We start from the raw sequence: 13,914 nt of genomic DNA, 5'->3' as shown, positions 1-13,914 counted from the left end.
AAGGAGGCCTGAAGGGCGGGATCTAGATGGAAGGAGGCGTGGCTTAGTCGTGTGGGCGGGGCTTAGGGTAAGGTACAGCGCTGGGGAGGACCCTAAGCAGAGAGACTACAGGACCACGTATCTCAGGAACGGTTGGGGCGCAACCAGGGGTGTCATTGAGGAGAGGGTGAAACGTTTCCACTGAAGTTGGATTCTGAGGGCCCGGGAAAGAAACTATAATGTTCTATGTATTGAGACGAGGGGAGGAGCTTAGGGTTTAAGTCGATTTAGTTATTCTGAGTTGGGCAGGCTTAGTTAGAAAGCGGCTAAAGGTGAGATCTAGAGAGAACTGGAAAGAACGGGCAGGTGAGGGGCGAAGTCCGTGAACTAGAAGGAGGGCGTGGCTTGGAGTTAAGAGGCGGGGCCAAGAGTATTAATCAATGGAATCAGAGCTTGTGGGCTTTAGTCTATATCACTGACCTGGAAGAAAAACTGAACCACGGGAGCAAATACAGAGCAGAGGGATGAAACGAAATAAATTTAAGATTCAAAGATTTTGAAGGGGGGACCAAGAGATAGTATAGCGGGAACAGCGCCTGCCTTGCAAGTGGCCAGCCCAGGCTTGATCCTTGGCTCCCATATGATTCCCTGAGTACTGACAGGAGTAATTTGAATCCAGAGCCAAGAGTAGCACCTGAGCATTTCCTGGCATGGCCCCAAGCCCAAAAATAAATAAAAGTCAACAAAAGTTCTTATATATGTGTGTGTATATATGTGTGTATATATGTATATATATATGAACACAAGGCTCAACCTTTAACAATATTTTACTAATATTTTATAGAAGGACTTAATGGTCCCAGGGTGCAATACAAGAATCTTCACACACTCTCCTCTAAGGAAATTTTTTTGGATCATTTTTAGTGGATTATTCATAACAAGCAATTCAAAATAAATTATTTAGGTCTCGCTTTGGGGGTAGGATTTGAAGGTGAGGGTGGAAACATTCGAAATGTGGTGGTGGGTAGGTATGATGGTGGTGGGGTTGGTAATGGAATGTATTTATTTAGTTTACTTTTTGGATCACACCTGGTGATGCTCAGGGATTACTCTGGCTCTGCACTCAGGAATTACTCCTGGTGGTGCTCAGGGGATCATATGGGATGCTGGGAATTAAAACTGGGGTAGGCCGCGAGCAAGGCAGCCCTATCCGCTGTTCTATCGCTCCAGCCCTGGTGATGGAATTTAAATGTAACAAATCGTTGTGAACAACACTATAAAAATAAAATTTTAAAAAATTATCTTTTTTTGTGGTGGGGGGAGGGTTGGACCACTCCCAGCAGTGCAAGGGGGGACTTTGCAATGTGGGATGCATGCAAGGCAAGTTCCTAACCCCTGCATTATCCTTTAGGCCCAAGAACACAGATTCTAGAGTTCGTCGGGCACTTCTATTTGGCTGTTATGGTTAGAATCTATTGTTTGCGTATGTATTTAATTTGCAGTGCTGGGAGTGGATCCCAGGGCCTTACATATATGAAGCATGTGCTCCAGTGCCACACGTCCCTGCCCCAAAAATGCAATTTGATTCTTCTGTGACGCAGTCTCCTCTTCCATCGATTGGCAATGATCCTATAAAAAAAAAAAAAGCACGTGGAAAGCGCAAGTTTGCTATTAAGGTTTTCCCCAACACACATATCAGATTTGGCTTCTCAAGGTACAGAAAGAATCCAATTCTGATTTGACTCGAGTTACAGGTCAAGGGCATAGGAAGTCGATTTAAGTGGTTTAAATCCTCACGGTGGGGGGAATTAGTGGGAGAGGAGGAGCAGGTGCAGAAGGTGGATTCCAGGACGAAGGATGGCCGCCCTCGCCCGCCTGCTAGAGCGTCTTCTCTGGCCAGTTCGAAAGGAAAAAGAGGAGGAGGAAGAGGAAGAGGAGGAAGGGCTCAGGACTCACGACGGGCCGCAGTCCCTCCTGGACGCGCCCCGATGCGCTCAGCGGCCACACGGAGGGGCGGTGGCGTCCGGTGGCCTCCGCTTCGGGGCGAGCGCGGTGCAGGGCTGGCGCGCGCACATGGAGGACGCGCACTGCGCGAGGCTGGCACTGCCTGGACTGCCCCGCGGCTGGGCCTTCTTCGCCGTCCTAGACGGTCACGGCGGGGCGCGAGCTGCTCTCTTCGGCGCGCGCCACCTGCCGGGGCATGTGCTGGAGGCGCTGGGTCCGGAGCCCGACGAGCCCGACGGCGTTTGCCGGACGCTGCGCCGAGCCTTCCTGAGCGCAGACGAGCGCCTACGTGCGCTCTGGCCCCGGGGCCAGCCCGGAGGCAGCACGGCCGTGGCCTTGCTGGTTTCCCCGCGTTTTCTGTACGTCGCGCACTGCGGTGACTCCCGCGCGGTGCTGAGCCGCGCCGGGACCTTGGCTTTCAGCACCGAGGACCACCGGCCCCTCCGGCCCCGGGAACGCGAGCGCATCCACGACGCGGGTGGCACCATCCGCCGCCGGCGCCTCGAGGGCTCGTTGGCCGTGTCGCGAGCACTGGGCGACTTTGCCTACAAAGAGGCTCCGGGAAGGTCCCCTGAGCTGCAGCTGGTTTCCGCGGAGCCTGAGGTGACCGCCCTGACGCGCGGGGCTGAGGACGAGTTCATGCTCCTGGCGTCCGATGGCGTGTGGGATGCGATGTCCGGCTTTGCCTTGACGGGACTGGTGGCATCACGCCTCAGCTTGGGTCTGGCCCCAGAACTTCTCTGTGCGCAGCTGTTAGACACGTGCCTGTGCAAGGTCCTGGGGCTGGGGCTTGGGGTCGCTGAGGGGAACAAGCCAGAGGGGGGTTTGTTTCTGTTGGTGGGGGAGGAGAGGGTCACACCTGGAAGTGCTCAGGGGTTACTCCTGGCTCTGTACTTAGGAATTACTCCCACAGGTGCTTAGAGGACCCTCTGGGAGGCCAAGGATTGAACCTGGAGTGGCCTCATGCAAGGCAAAAACCTTAACAGTTATACTATCTCCCCAGCCTCAAAGGGAAGGTTTTGATGCTCTCCATCAAATTATCATAAAACTAGGGGAGAACTAGGGGAAAGGGTCCCACTGAAGGATGCAGCCTCTTGGAATGGGCCGCAGGGCCAAAATAAGAAGAGGGCAGTGTCTGGGGGATTCTAGGAAGCAAGAAAGGAGAGTTGGGGCTGGATATAGTCTAAGGGGCAAAGATGCTTGCCATACAAGCAGCTGATCCTAGTTTGGGCCTCAACAGGGCTTATAGTCTCCTGAGCACCGCCAGGAATGACCCCAGAGCATACAGGGCTAGGGATAAGCTCGGAGTGCCGCTGAGAGTGACCCCAAAACAAAAACAATGTAATGGGACCAAGTAGATAAGGGGGGAAGGATTGAAGTGGCGTAGCCTTTGGACTGGTTTGGCTTCAGGACTTGAAGTGGGTACTGGGACGGAGCGATAGTGCAGCAGGTAGGGCGTTTACCTTACATGGGACCGACCTAGGTTCAATCCCCAGCATCCCATATGGTCCCTCGAGCACCGCCACGAGTAATTCCTGAGTGCAGAGCCAGGAGTTTCCCCTGAGCATTGCCACGTGTGACCCAAAAAAAGCAAAAAACAAAAAAAAAGTGTGGGTACCAGGTATAAGAGAACAGGGGCCCGAGCAATAGGACAGGGTAGGGAGCTCGCTTTGTACTCAGCTGACCCACATTCCATCTCTGGGACCTTCGAGCATCCAAACACCTCCAGGAATGATCCCTGAGCAAAGAGCCAGGAGTAAGAATTGGTGAGCGTGGTCCCAAAACAAAAATAAAAACAACTCTTGTGGGGCTGAAGTGATAGTAAAGCAAGGGAGGGTGTCTGTCTTGCATGCGGCTGACCGAGATTCGATTCCCGACATCCCATATGATCCCCCCAGCACGGCCAGGAGTAACTCCTGACTTTCGAAGATCCAGGTCACATCGCCGTCTGTGACCTCCCCCACAAAAAAATCGTAACAGAAATTCGTGACAGTGGAGTGGGAGGAGTTTCAGAGAAGGCATGGTTCTCTATGATAGGATGAGCTAGGTAAGAGGGGGCGTAGTCTAAGGGGATTGGTCCAAGAGAGGACTTTGGTGGGTTTTTTTTTGGGGGGGGGGTTGGTTGGGCAGGCACACCCAGCGATTTCCAGAAATACTCCTGGTTCCGCACTCAGGAATCACTCCGGTGGTGCTGGGGGCACCATAGGGGATCCCGGAGATTGAACTGGGTCAACCTCGTGCAAGGCAAACATGCTACCCGCTGTGCTATCGTTCCAACCCTGGGATGTTCACTTTCAAGGACGCAGGGCCCTGAAGCTTTCAATCTCATCCCATGGGTTCCCCTTTTCTTCACCTCCAGGGCAGCCTGGACAACATGACCTGTCTCCTGGTCTGCTTTCCGGGGGCCCCCAGACCTTGTGAGGAGGCGATCAGAAAGGAAGTGGCACTGGATGCAGCGCTGGGCAGGAGAGTAGCTGGTGAGCTGGCACCAGGAGCCCAGTGTGTGTGTGTGGGGGGCAGCAGCAGGGGTTCCCCCACCAGCCTTGTCTCCTCAGAGCTGTGTGCCTCTGCCCAGGAACTCCCCAGCCTGAACAAGGTTTTCAGGACTCTGACCTCAGAGGACATTCCGGACTTACCTCCTGGAGGAGGGCTCTATTGCAAGTGAGTGGGGGTGGGGTGGATGAAATGGGTGGGGCGGGGTAAGGGGCAGGAGGGTCTCCTTCTGAGCATTTTTCTCTGCCCTCCAGGGCCACTGTCATCGCTGAAGCTTACTATCAGCTCTGCCAGGCCTCAGGAGAGCAATTGGGAGGTGATACATGTTTTCTTTTCTTTTCTTTTCTTTTCTTTTCTTTTCTTTTCTTTTCTTTTTTTTTTTGCGTCACACCTGGGCATGCACAGGGGTTACTCCTGGCTCATGCACTCAGGAATTCCTCCTGGTGGTGCTCAGGAGACCATATGGGATGCAGGGAATCGAACCCGAGTTGGCTGCGTGCAAGGCAAATGCCCTACCCGCTGTGCTATCGCTCCACCCAAGTATCTGTTTTCTGATGTTTTTCTGGGAAGCCTTATTCCAGCTTATTCCGCCTCCATTAGAGATGGGAAGTTGAATTTGGAGGGGATAAGGGACTTACCTGATATAGGACTCCATAGTCATAGGCTGGGGGAAAGGGAAGTGAAGAGGCAGAGATTACTACCCTCCAAGAAATGGGTCTTTGGGGCCCGAATGATAGTAGGGCATTTGCTTTGCATGCAGCCGACCCAGTTTCGATCCTTGGCATCTCACATAGTCCTCTGAGCACTGCCTGGAGTAATTCCTGAGTGCAGAGTTAGGAGTATGCCACATCTCCTCATGTGGACCAAAAACAAAATGTAAGGAGTGCTGCCGACCAAACTCAGACTTGCATCTACACGGCAGGACATCTCTGAGAAAGGTCCTGGTCTAGGGCCAGGAATGTGAATTGCTTTCCACTTCCATGTCCTATGAATTTGGAGCTCTCTAAAGTGTTGTTGGGGTGAAGCCAGCTAAACTCAGGCCTGGGATTGAGGCCCAAAAGTGAACCAGAGCTGGGGGTGGGAGTGGGGGTAGGTAGAGCCTTTGAATGGAAGAAGCACGAATTTAGTTCTGCCGTCCTGGAGGAGGGGAGTGTGTTATTTCCTCAGCAGCAGGGCAGGTAGGGCACTTGCTTTGCACGCTTCTGACCCAGGTTTCATCCCTGGTGCCCATATGGTGCCCTGAGCACTGCCAGGAGTGATTCCTGAGTACAGAGCCTTAAGTAAGACCTGAGCATTGCCAGGTGTGACCGAAAAAATAAAAAAAACCAATAAAATAAAAGAATGTGAGGGGCAGATACCCAATCAAGCTTGGAAGGCAAAAAGAAATACTCTGGGCTATGATGTCATTGAGGTCAACTGTTGTCACAGAATGGAATCGGTTCTTTGTTTCATTTTCTCCAAATTGGCCTCATTCCCTCAGGTAGGATCTCGGGCTGAGGTAGTCGAGAATTGGGGTTCCAGGTTCACGAGCTTCTTGCTCGCTTCAGGGGGCTCACCAGTGTCCAGGTAGCTGGGGCGGGGATCAGAGCCGATTCTGATTGGCTCTGCTAGATCACACGGAAGATATTCGCTGTCTGATTGGCTAAGCCAGAATCCTCTGTCACTGCCTTAGTGCTAGGGTTTGGAGTTAGTATGTCCAAAGCAGATAGATTGAGAGCTGGGACATGGCCACCTGCCAGAGGAAAATAGGAGAGGGTTGGATAGATAGTCCAGGGATTAAGGCACTTGCCCTGCAAGGAAAGGACACATGCTCGATCCCTGGGACCATGTGGTCTCCCGAGCACCACAAGGGGTCTCTCTTGAGCACAGAGTCAGGAGTAACCCTTGAGCTTTGGCGGGTGTGACCCAAAACCACCTTCAACAAACTTCTTTTAAAGGAGGTCAGAGCGATGGTACAGCGGGTAGGGCACTTGCTTTGTACTCGACAGACCCAGGTTTGGTCCCCGGCATCCTATATGGTCCCCTGAGCACAGCCAGGAGTAATTCCTGAGCGCAAATCTAGCGGTAACTCCTGAGCATCACCGGTTGTGAACCCCCAATTTTTTTTTAAAATAGAGAAGTGATGCTTCTAGAATCCAGGGGAGTAAATGCTGAGAGGCAAGAATAGGGGGTCCTATTCATCATGTCTCACATTTTGTATTGCAGAAGGGGGCTGGGTAGCCCACGACACCCGTGCAAACGCTGCTTTAGACTCGGGGACCTGACAGCTGGCTTCTTGGGGACCCACTGACCAGCTGGGGCTCCAGGGAACTAAAGAAAACTCTCCTTCCCCAGCTACACAGAGCAGAAGAAGGAAGACCAGGGACAGACCGGCCCCAGAATACTTATTTCCCCTTCTCGTACTTCCCTCAGAGAGATTTTCATCAGGGGAAATTCCATCCATTCAGAACCAAAAAAGTAAAAAAAGTACAGGGGGAGAGAAGAGAGAGAGAGAGAGAGAGAGAGAGAGAGAGCCAAAAAACGCGAAACCCAAAAGTTTAAAAAAATATTTTGTGCTGAGTAGACTCTGAGAGATGACCCAGTTCCATAACCTTTTTCTTTCCAGTTTTCAGCTGTTTGGGGGAGGAGGAGAGACTTTTTGTTTGGCTTGTTTACAAGTGATGGGAATCAAATATAGAGAAACCACATAGCACATACTCTACCACTGAACTATATAGCTCAGTCCCTAGGAGAGATATTGTGATTCAGTTTTAATTACATAAATTGAAACACATTTCTCTTTGTTTTATTGTCTCTTTGGGTCACACTCGGCTGGGTTTAGCGCTGATTCTTGGATTTGTGCTCATGGATCACGCCTGGTGGGGCTCATATAGGATCACTCCTGGTGACACCATACAGGGTGTTGGGATTGAACCTGGGTACAAAGCAAGTGCCCTACCCTTTGTTTTCTCTTTCTTCAACCATTGATGCTCAGGGGTTACCACTGGCTTTGCACTCAGGAATAACTCCTGGTGGTGCTCAGGGGACCATATGGGATGCTGGGAATCAAACCAGGGTTGGCCCCATGCAAGGCAAACGCCCTACCCACTGTACTATTGCTCCGGCCCCCAGTTTATCTTCTTGAAAATAAAAAAACAACCAAACATTATTGGCCAGTCTGTTGCCAAATATTGCAGTCAATATTGGTATTTAAAAGGGATTGATTCTAGGATCCCACTAGAAATACCCAAATACATGCATCCTCAAGTTCCCTTTTATGAAAGATTCAGAATTTGCATAGAACTTATTGGGGTTCTGGAGCAGTATCACAGGGTGTAGTGCTTTTGCCTTGCATGCAGATTCCCACATGGTCTCCAGTTCACTGCCAGGAGTCATTCCTGAGTGCAGAGCCAGGAGTAACCTCTGAGTATCGCCGGGTGAGGCCCCAAAACTGTAGCACTGCAGCACTGTCCTCCCATTGTTGATCAATTTGCTCGAGCAGGCACCAGTAACGTCTCCATTGTGAGACTTGTTACTGTTTTTGGCATATTGAATATGCCACAGGGAGCTTGCCAGGCTCTGCTGTGCGGGCAGGATACTCTCGGTAGTTTGCTGGGCTCTTCAAAAGGGATGGAGGAATTGAACCCAGGTCAGCCGCGTGCAAGGCAAACGCCCTACCCGCTGTGCTATCGCTCCAGCCCCAAAACTACAAAACAAAAAAGAACTTATGCACATGTTATATTTTATTATCTTATGTTGGTTATCAGGCCACACCTGCCTTTGTTATTTGGGAATTGTGGTGTTGAAAATAGAACCAAGACCTCCCACCTACCCAAAAAACTTTTGCCCACCCCATGAACTATCTCTCAGCCGATGAGCTATCTCTCAGCCGATGAGCTATCTCTCTGCCCATGAGCTAGCTCTCACCCCCCACCGGTATGTTTGAAAAAACTTCTAGATTATTTATAAATCCTAATAACTGTGTAGTTGTCATACTGTATTCTTCTTTTTTTTCTTTTTGGGTCACACCGAGCTATGCTCAGGGGTTACTCTTGGCTCTGCACTCAGGAATTACTTCTGGCGGTGCTTGGGGGACTATATGGGATGCTGGGAATCAAACCTGGGTCGGCCGCATGCAAGGCTCCGGCCCATCATACTGTATTCTTAGATTTTAAAAATATATGTGTATTTTTAGTATAGATACAACCACTGTAAACCAAACTCCATGCTCTGCATTTTCCATTGAGAAAGGTCGGTTGGATCATGGGGTTTGAAAACTTAGGATGCAAAGAACATACAGAGGTACCTGGTGTGTGCAAGGCCCAGCCGTGAAGCAGGTTGTCCCTCTGAGACTCCTGATCCCTGTGTGGTGTGTGTGTGTGTGTGTGTGTGTGTGTGTGTGTGTGTGTGTGTGTGCGCGCGCGCGCAGACAAGAGAACCAATGAAAAAATCATCTCAGGGCCAAGCAAATAGTTTTATTGGCTGTTACGCTTGCTCTGCATACAGGAGGCCTGAATTTGATCCCTAGCACCCCATGGTTTTCCTAGTACATCAGGGAGCAACCCCAAGCACAGAGCAAGGAGTGAACCCTGAGCACCACCGGGTATGCTCCCAAAACCAAAAAAAAAAAAGAAAAAAAAGGATCATGGGCCAAAGTGACAACAGAGTCGGCTAGAGCATTTGCTTTATATGGCTGACCTAGGTTTGATCCCTGGCACCCACACCATCTCTGAGCCTGCCGGGAGTGATCTGAGCACAGTGTCAGGAATAAGCCCTGAGCTGGAGTGATAGCACAGCAGTAGGGCATTTGCCTTGGGCAAAGCCAGCCCAGCCGAGCAGGGTTCGATTCCTCCGCCCCTTTCGGACAGCCCAGCAAGCTACCGAGAGTATCTCACCCGCAAGGCAAAGCCTGGCAAGCTACCCAAGATGTATTCAGTATGCCAAACACAGTAACAAGTCTCAAAATGGAGACATTACTGTGCCCGCTCGAGCAAATCCATGAACAACAGGAGGACAGTGTTTGACAGACAGTGACTGCTGGGTGTGGCCAAAAAGAAAAAAAAATCAACTCAAAATACTGAGAAGGAAAATAGAAAGGGATGTGATAAGAAGTGCTCAGAGGCCCAGGGACAGCTCAGCGGTCACGCGCCTGCTTTGCAAGCATGAGGCCGCATGTCTGCCCTCTGGCCCCACCACTAAGCACAGGAACTCAAGTTAGTCAGAATCCCCATTGCCAGGGCCAGGTGTGCAGGCTTTTGGCACACCAATGCAAGGATAAGTGAATTGAATACCCCCACTAAAACATGCACCATGCCCCCCCCCCCCCAATCACAGAATCCACGGAGGCAAGGGAAGAATGAGAGGAGCTACTCTAGTTTTTTTTTTTCCAAGTCATACCCAGAGATACTCAGGGGTTATGCCTGACAATGCTCAGGGACCCTGTGGGGTGCCGGGGATCCAAAATGGGTTGGCCATGTGTAAGGCAAGAGCTTTCCTCGCTGGATGATTGCTCCAGCCTCCACCTCATTTATTTTTTGAATATATAAATATTAACTTGGGGAAATGGAGTAATAATCCAGTGGGTAGAGCTCTTGCCTTGAATATGGCCAGCCCAGGTTCGAATCCCGGCACCCAATATAGTCCCCTGAATCTGTTAGGAGTGATCCCTGAACACAGAGCCAGGAGTTATCCCTGAGCACTGATGGGTGTGGCCCCCAAACAAACAAAAATATTAATCTGGGTCAAAATTTATTTATTTTTTGCTTTTTCAGTTACACCTGGCATTGCACAGGGGTTACTCCTAGCTCTGCACTCAGAATTACTCCTGGCGGTGCTCAGGGAACCATATGAGATGCTGGGAATCGAACCTGGGTCGGCCACTTGCAAGGCAAACGCCCTCCCCGCTGTGCTATTGCTCCAGCCCTTGGGTCAAAATTTAAAGGGGACCCAATAAAGGAAAAACGTTTCTCCATGGCCGGCCTCTCAGCCACTCCATTTCCCCCCGCCAATGCTGGGAAGAGAACACAGATCTCATATATGTAGGGCAAATGCTCCACCACTGAGCTACAGCCACAGTTCTGGGGATGTGGGGGTGATGGTAGCTCTGGTCAGGGGGCTCAGGGAAGATCTCTGAGGAGCACCATCAGAACAGCAGGCAATCACACATTTGCCAGGGAAGCCTGTCCGCAGAGCACGGGAACAGACAGGTAAAGCCTGGAGGCGGGATTGAATCTGACATTTTCAAAATTCCGTAGGACTCCCTGGTCCCCCACACTTTCATTCCCCTCCTCCGTCTGCCAGTAATCCCAGTAAAAGTGTGGGGAATGGATTTTTCCAGATTTTTTACTCTGCATGCCCACACAGACATATAGTGCCTTTAGGTGGGGCCTTGTTTGGGTTTTGTGTTTGGGTGATTTTTGTTTGGTTTTTTGCTTTTGGGGTCACACTGGCTGTGCCCAGGACTTACTCTGGCTCTGTGCTCAGGAATGACAGCTGGGGGTGCTCATGAGACCTATTTGATGCTGGGGATTGAACCTGGGTCAGCTGTGTGCAAGGCAAGCACCTTCTCTGCTGAACTATCTCTCTAGCCTCTTTCGGGTGCTTGTTTTGAGTTAGTTTTGCGCAAGAATCCATTGACAATTTCTTTCTGATCACACCCCTCATTCTTTTTTTTTTTTAACTTTTAAATGCACTTTCATTTTATTTATTTATTTGGACTGGAGCGATAGCACAGCAAGTAAGGTGTTTGCCATGCATGTGGTCGACCTGGGTCTATTCTTCGGTCCCTCTAGGAGAGCCGGGCAACCTGAGAGTATCTCGCCCACATGGCAGAGCCTGGCAAGCTCCCCGTGGCATATTAGAATCGATGAACAATGGGAGGACAGTGCTACAGTGCTGTTTATTTATTTACTTAATTAATTTTTGGGTCACACCCGGCAGTGCACAGGGCTTATTCCTAACTCTGCACTCAGGAATTACTCCTGGCGGTGCTCGGGAGACCATATGGGATGCTGGGAATCAAAACCAGGTCGGCCGCATGCAAGGCAAATGCCCTACCCGCTGTGCTATTGCTCCAGCTCCACACCCCTCATTCATTGAAGTTGTTACCTCACAATTCAGATAAGGGATCGGCAGTGGTGGTCCTATAGAAGAGAAGAACGTCTGAGACTCTTACCAACTTCTCACTCCCACATGATTGCTCAGACAGATCCTAGATCAGGAAGCTGGAGACACAGGACAGTGGCAAAGGCACTTGTCTTGCTAACAAAGACCCTGGTTCAGTTGCCACCCAGAATATATTCAACCCCCTAGCATTGCTAAAGGTGGTCTGCAATCCCTTGACCCTGGAAAAAAACTCTTGATCAGACTCCTCACATGCATGGGCTGGAGAGATAGTATAGCTGGTAGAACACTTGCCTTGTATGCAGCTGACCCAGGTTCAATCCCTGGCATCCGATATGGTATCCTGAACCCTGCCAGGAGTAATTCCTGAGTCCAGAGCAAGCGGACCACTGCATGTGGCAATAAATAAACAAAATAAAAGATTTTCTATGATATAGGGGTCTGGACTATCTGTTTGGGGCAGATTTTGTGTGTGTGTGTGTGTGTGTGTATGTGTGCCACATCTGGCAATGCTCAGGGCTTATGCTCAGGAATCATTCCTGGTGGGGCTCAGGGGACCTTATCAGGTGTCAGGAATCAAACCTGGGTCGGTCATATGCGAGGTGAGCACCCTACCTTCTGTACTCAAGCTCTCTGGTCTCAATTAATTTTATTATTACCATTATTATTATTATTATTATTGGGCTGGAACGATAGCACAGTGGGTAGGGCATTTGCCTTGCATGCGGCCAACATGGCCGACCTGTGTTTGATTCCTTTGCCCCTCTCAGAGAACCCAGCAAGCTGCCGAGAGTATCTCCCCTGCACAGCAAAGCCTGGCAAGCTACCCATGACATATTCGATATGCCAAACACAGTAACAACAAGTCTCACAATGGAGATGTTACTGGGCCCACTCGAGCAAATCGATGAACAACAGGAGGACAGTGACAGTGATTATTATAATTTTTATTATTTTGGACAATATCCAGCACACAGGAGTGCTCAGGGGCTAATCTTAGCTTGGGATTGGGGTTTCTTCTGGCCATACTGGAGGACCTTATGTCCTATCAGGGATTGTACTGGGGCTGGCTGCACATAGGGCAAGTGATTTAACCTCTGTATTATCATCTCTCTGGTCCCAGTCATTACATTTTATTAAATCCCCCCTTCTGCTGCTTGGGATCAAAGTCAGAGCCTCATACATACAAAGTATTCGCTCTACCATCTGGCTATATCCCTGGGCACTTTGACATTTTTAAAAAGCTTTAATCTGGGTTGGAGCAATAGTACAGTGAGTAGGGCACTTGCTTTGCACATGGCCGACCTAAGTTCGATCCCTGGCATCTCATATGGTTCCCTAGCACTGCCAGGAATAATTCCTAAGTGTGTAGCCTGGAGTAACCCCTGAACATTGCTGTTGTGCCCCCTCCCCTCCAAAACAAAACAAAACAAAAAACTGCAAATATGAGCCATAGTGATAATACAGTAGATAGTGATCTCTGAGCACAGAGACAGAAATAACCTGAGCATCGCTGAAATAACCCCCAAACAAACAAACTGAAACCATGTGCACACATTTTGTTTTTGCTGTTGTTATTGGATCACACCTGATAATGCTCAGGGCTTCCTCTTGTCTGCAAGTTCAGGAATCTCACCTGGTGGACTTGGGGGACCATATCGGATGCCAGAGATTGAACCTGGGTCTGCCATGTGCAAGGCAAACAACCTAACCACTGTACTATTGCTTCAGATTTTTTTGGGGGGGTTACACCTGGTTATACTCAGGGGTTACTCCTGGCTCTGCACTCAGGAATTACTCCTGGCAGTGCTCAGGGGACCATATGGGATGCTGGGAATTGAACCTGGGTCGGCCACATGCAAGGTAAACACCATACCCACTGTGCTATTGCTCCAGCCCCCCTTTTGTTTTGTTTTAAGGTCATACCAATAAGTCTTCAGAGATCACATCTGGTGGTCTGGTGGTACTTGGGGAATATATGTGATCAGGAATCAAACCTGGGTTGGCTGTGTGTAAACCAAGTGTCTTACTCCTGGTACTATGTCTGTGTACTGCCCTCCCCCTGTATCATATCTAAGGTGTCTGGATTATTTAGTACTTGAACTTTCTCTCCTTTCTTTCTTTCTTTCTTTCTTTCTTTCTTTCTTTCTTTCTTTCTTTCTTTCTTTCTCTCTCTTTTTTTTTTTGGTTTTTGGGTCATACCCAGCAGTGCTCAGGGGTTATTCCTGTCCAGCTCTGTGCTCAGGAATGCTGGAGATTGAACCCAGTTCAGCCACATGCAAGGCAAGCGCCCTCCTCGCTGTACTATCGCTCAGACCCCACTTTCCTTTCTTTTTC

General features: G+C 49.9%; 1 protein-coding gene across 1 annotated transcript; it reads left to right on the top strand.

Annotated features, from left to right (window-relative positions):
• The first annotated feature begins 1,836 nt into the window (after positions 1-1,836).
• On the top strand, positions 1,837-6,122 carry PPM1N (protein phosphatase, Mg2+/Mn2+ dependent 1N (putative)). Its single transcript, XM_056135596.1, has 5 exons — positions 1,837-2,757; positions 4,343-4,460; positions 4,539-4,644; positions 4,731-4,792; positions 6,088-6,122. Exons 1-5 carry the CDS (start codon positions 1,837-1,839, stop codon positions 6,120-6,122), a joined length of 1,242 nt encoding a protein of 413 aa, XP_055991571.1.
• The last annotated feature ends 7,792 nt before the right edge of the window (positions 6,123-13,914 follow it).

The sequence above is a fragment of the Sorex fumeus genome, unplaced genomic scaffold, assembly GCF_029834395.1.
Source record: "Sorex fumeus unplaced genomic scaffold, SorFum_2.1 ptg000122l, whole genome shotgun sequence".
NCBI lineage: Eukaryota > Metazoa > Chordata > Mammalia > Eulipotyphla > Soricidae > Sorex > Sorex fumeus.
The sequence above is the reverse complement of the archived record's forward strand: the minus strand, read 5'-3'. Positions and strand labels throughout refer to the sequence as shown.

Coding starts and splice junctions, on each gene's coding strand:
- PPM1N (XM_056135596.1), top strand. CDS start 1,837: ATGGCCGCCCTCGCCCGCCTGCTAGAGCGTCTTCTCTGGCCAGTTCGA. Junction 2,758..4,342: donor TAGACACGTGCCTGTGCAAG/GTCCTGGGGCTG, acceptor CTTCACCTCCAG/GGCAGCCTGGACAACATGAC. Junction 4,461..4,538: donor GCTGGGCAGGAGAGTAGCTG/GTGAGCTGGCAC, acceptor TTGTCTCCTCAG/AGCTGTGTGCCTCTGCCCAG.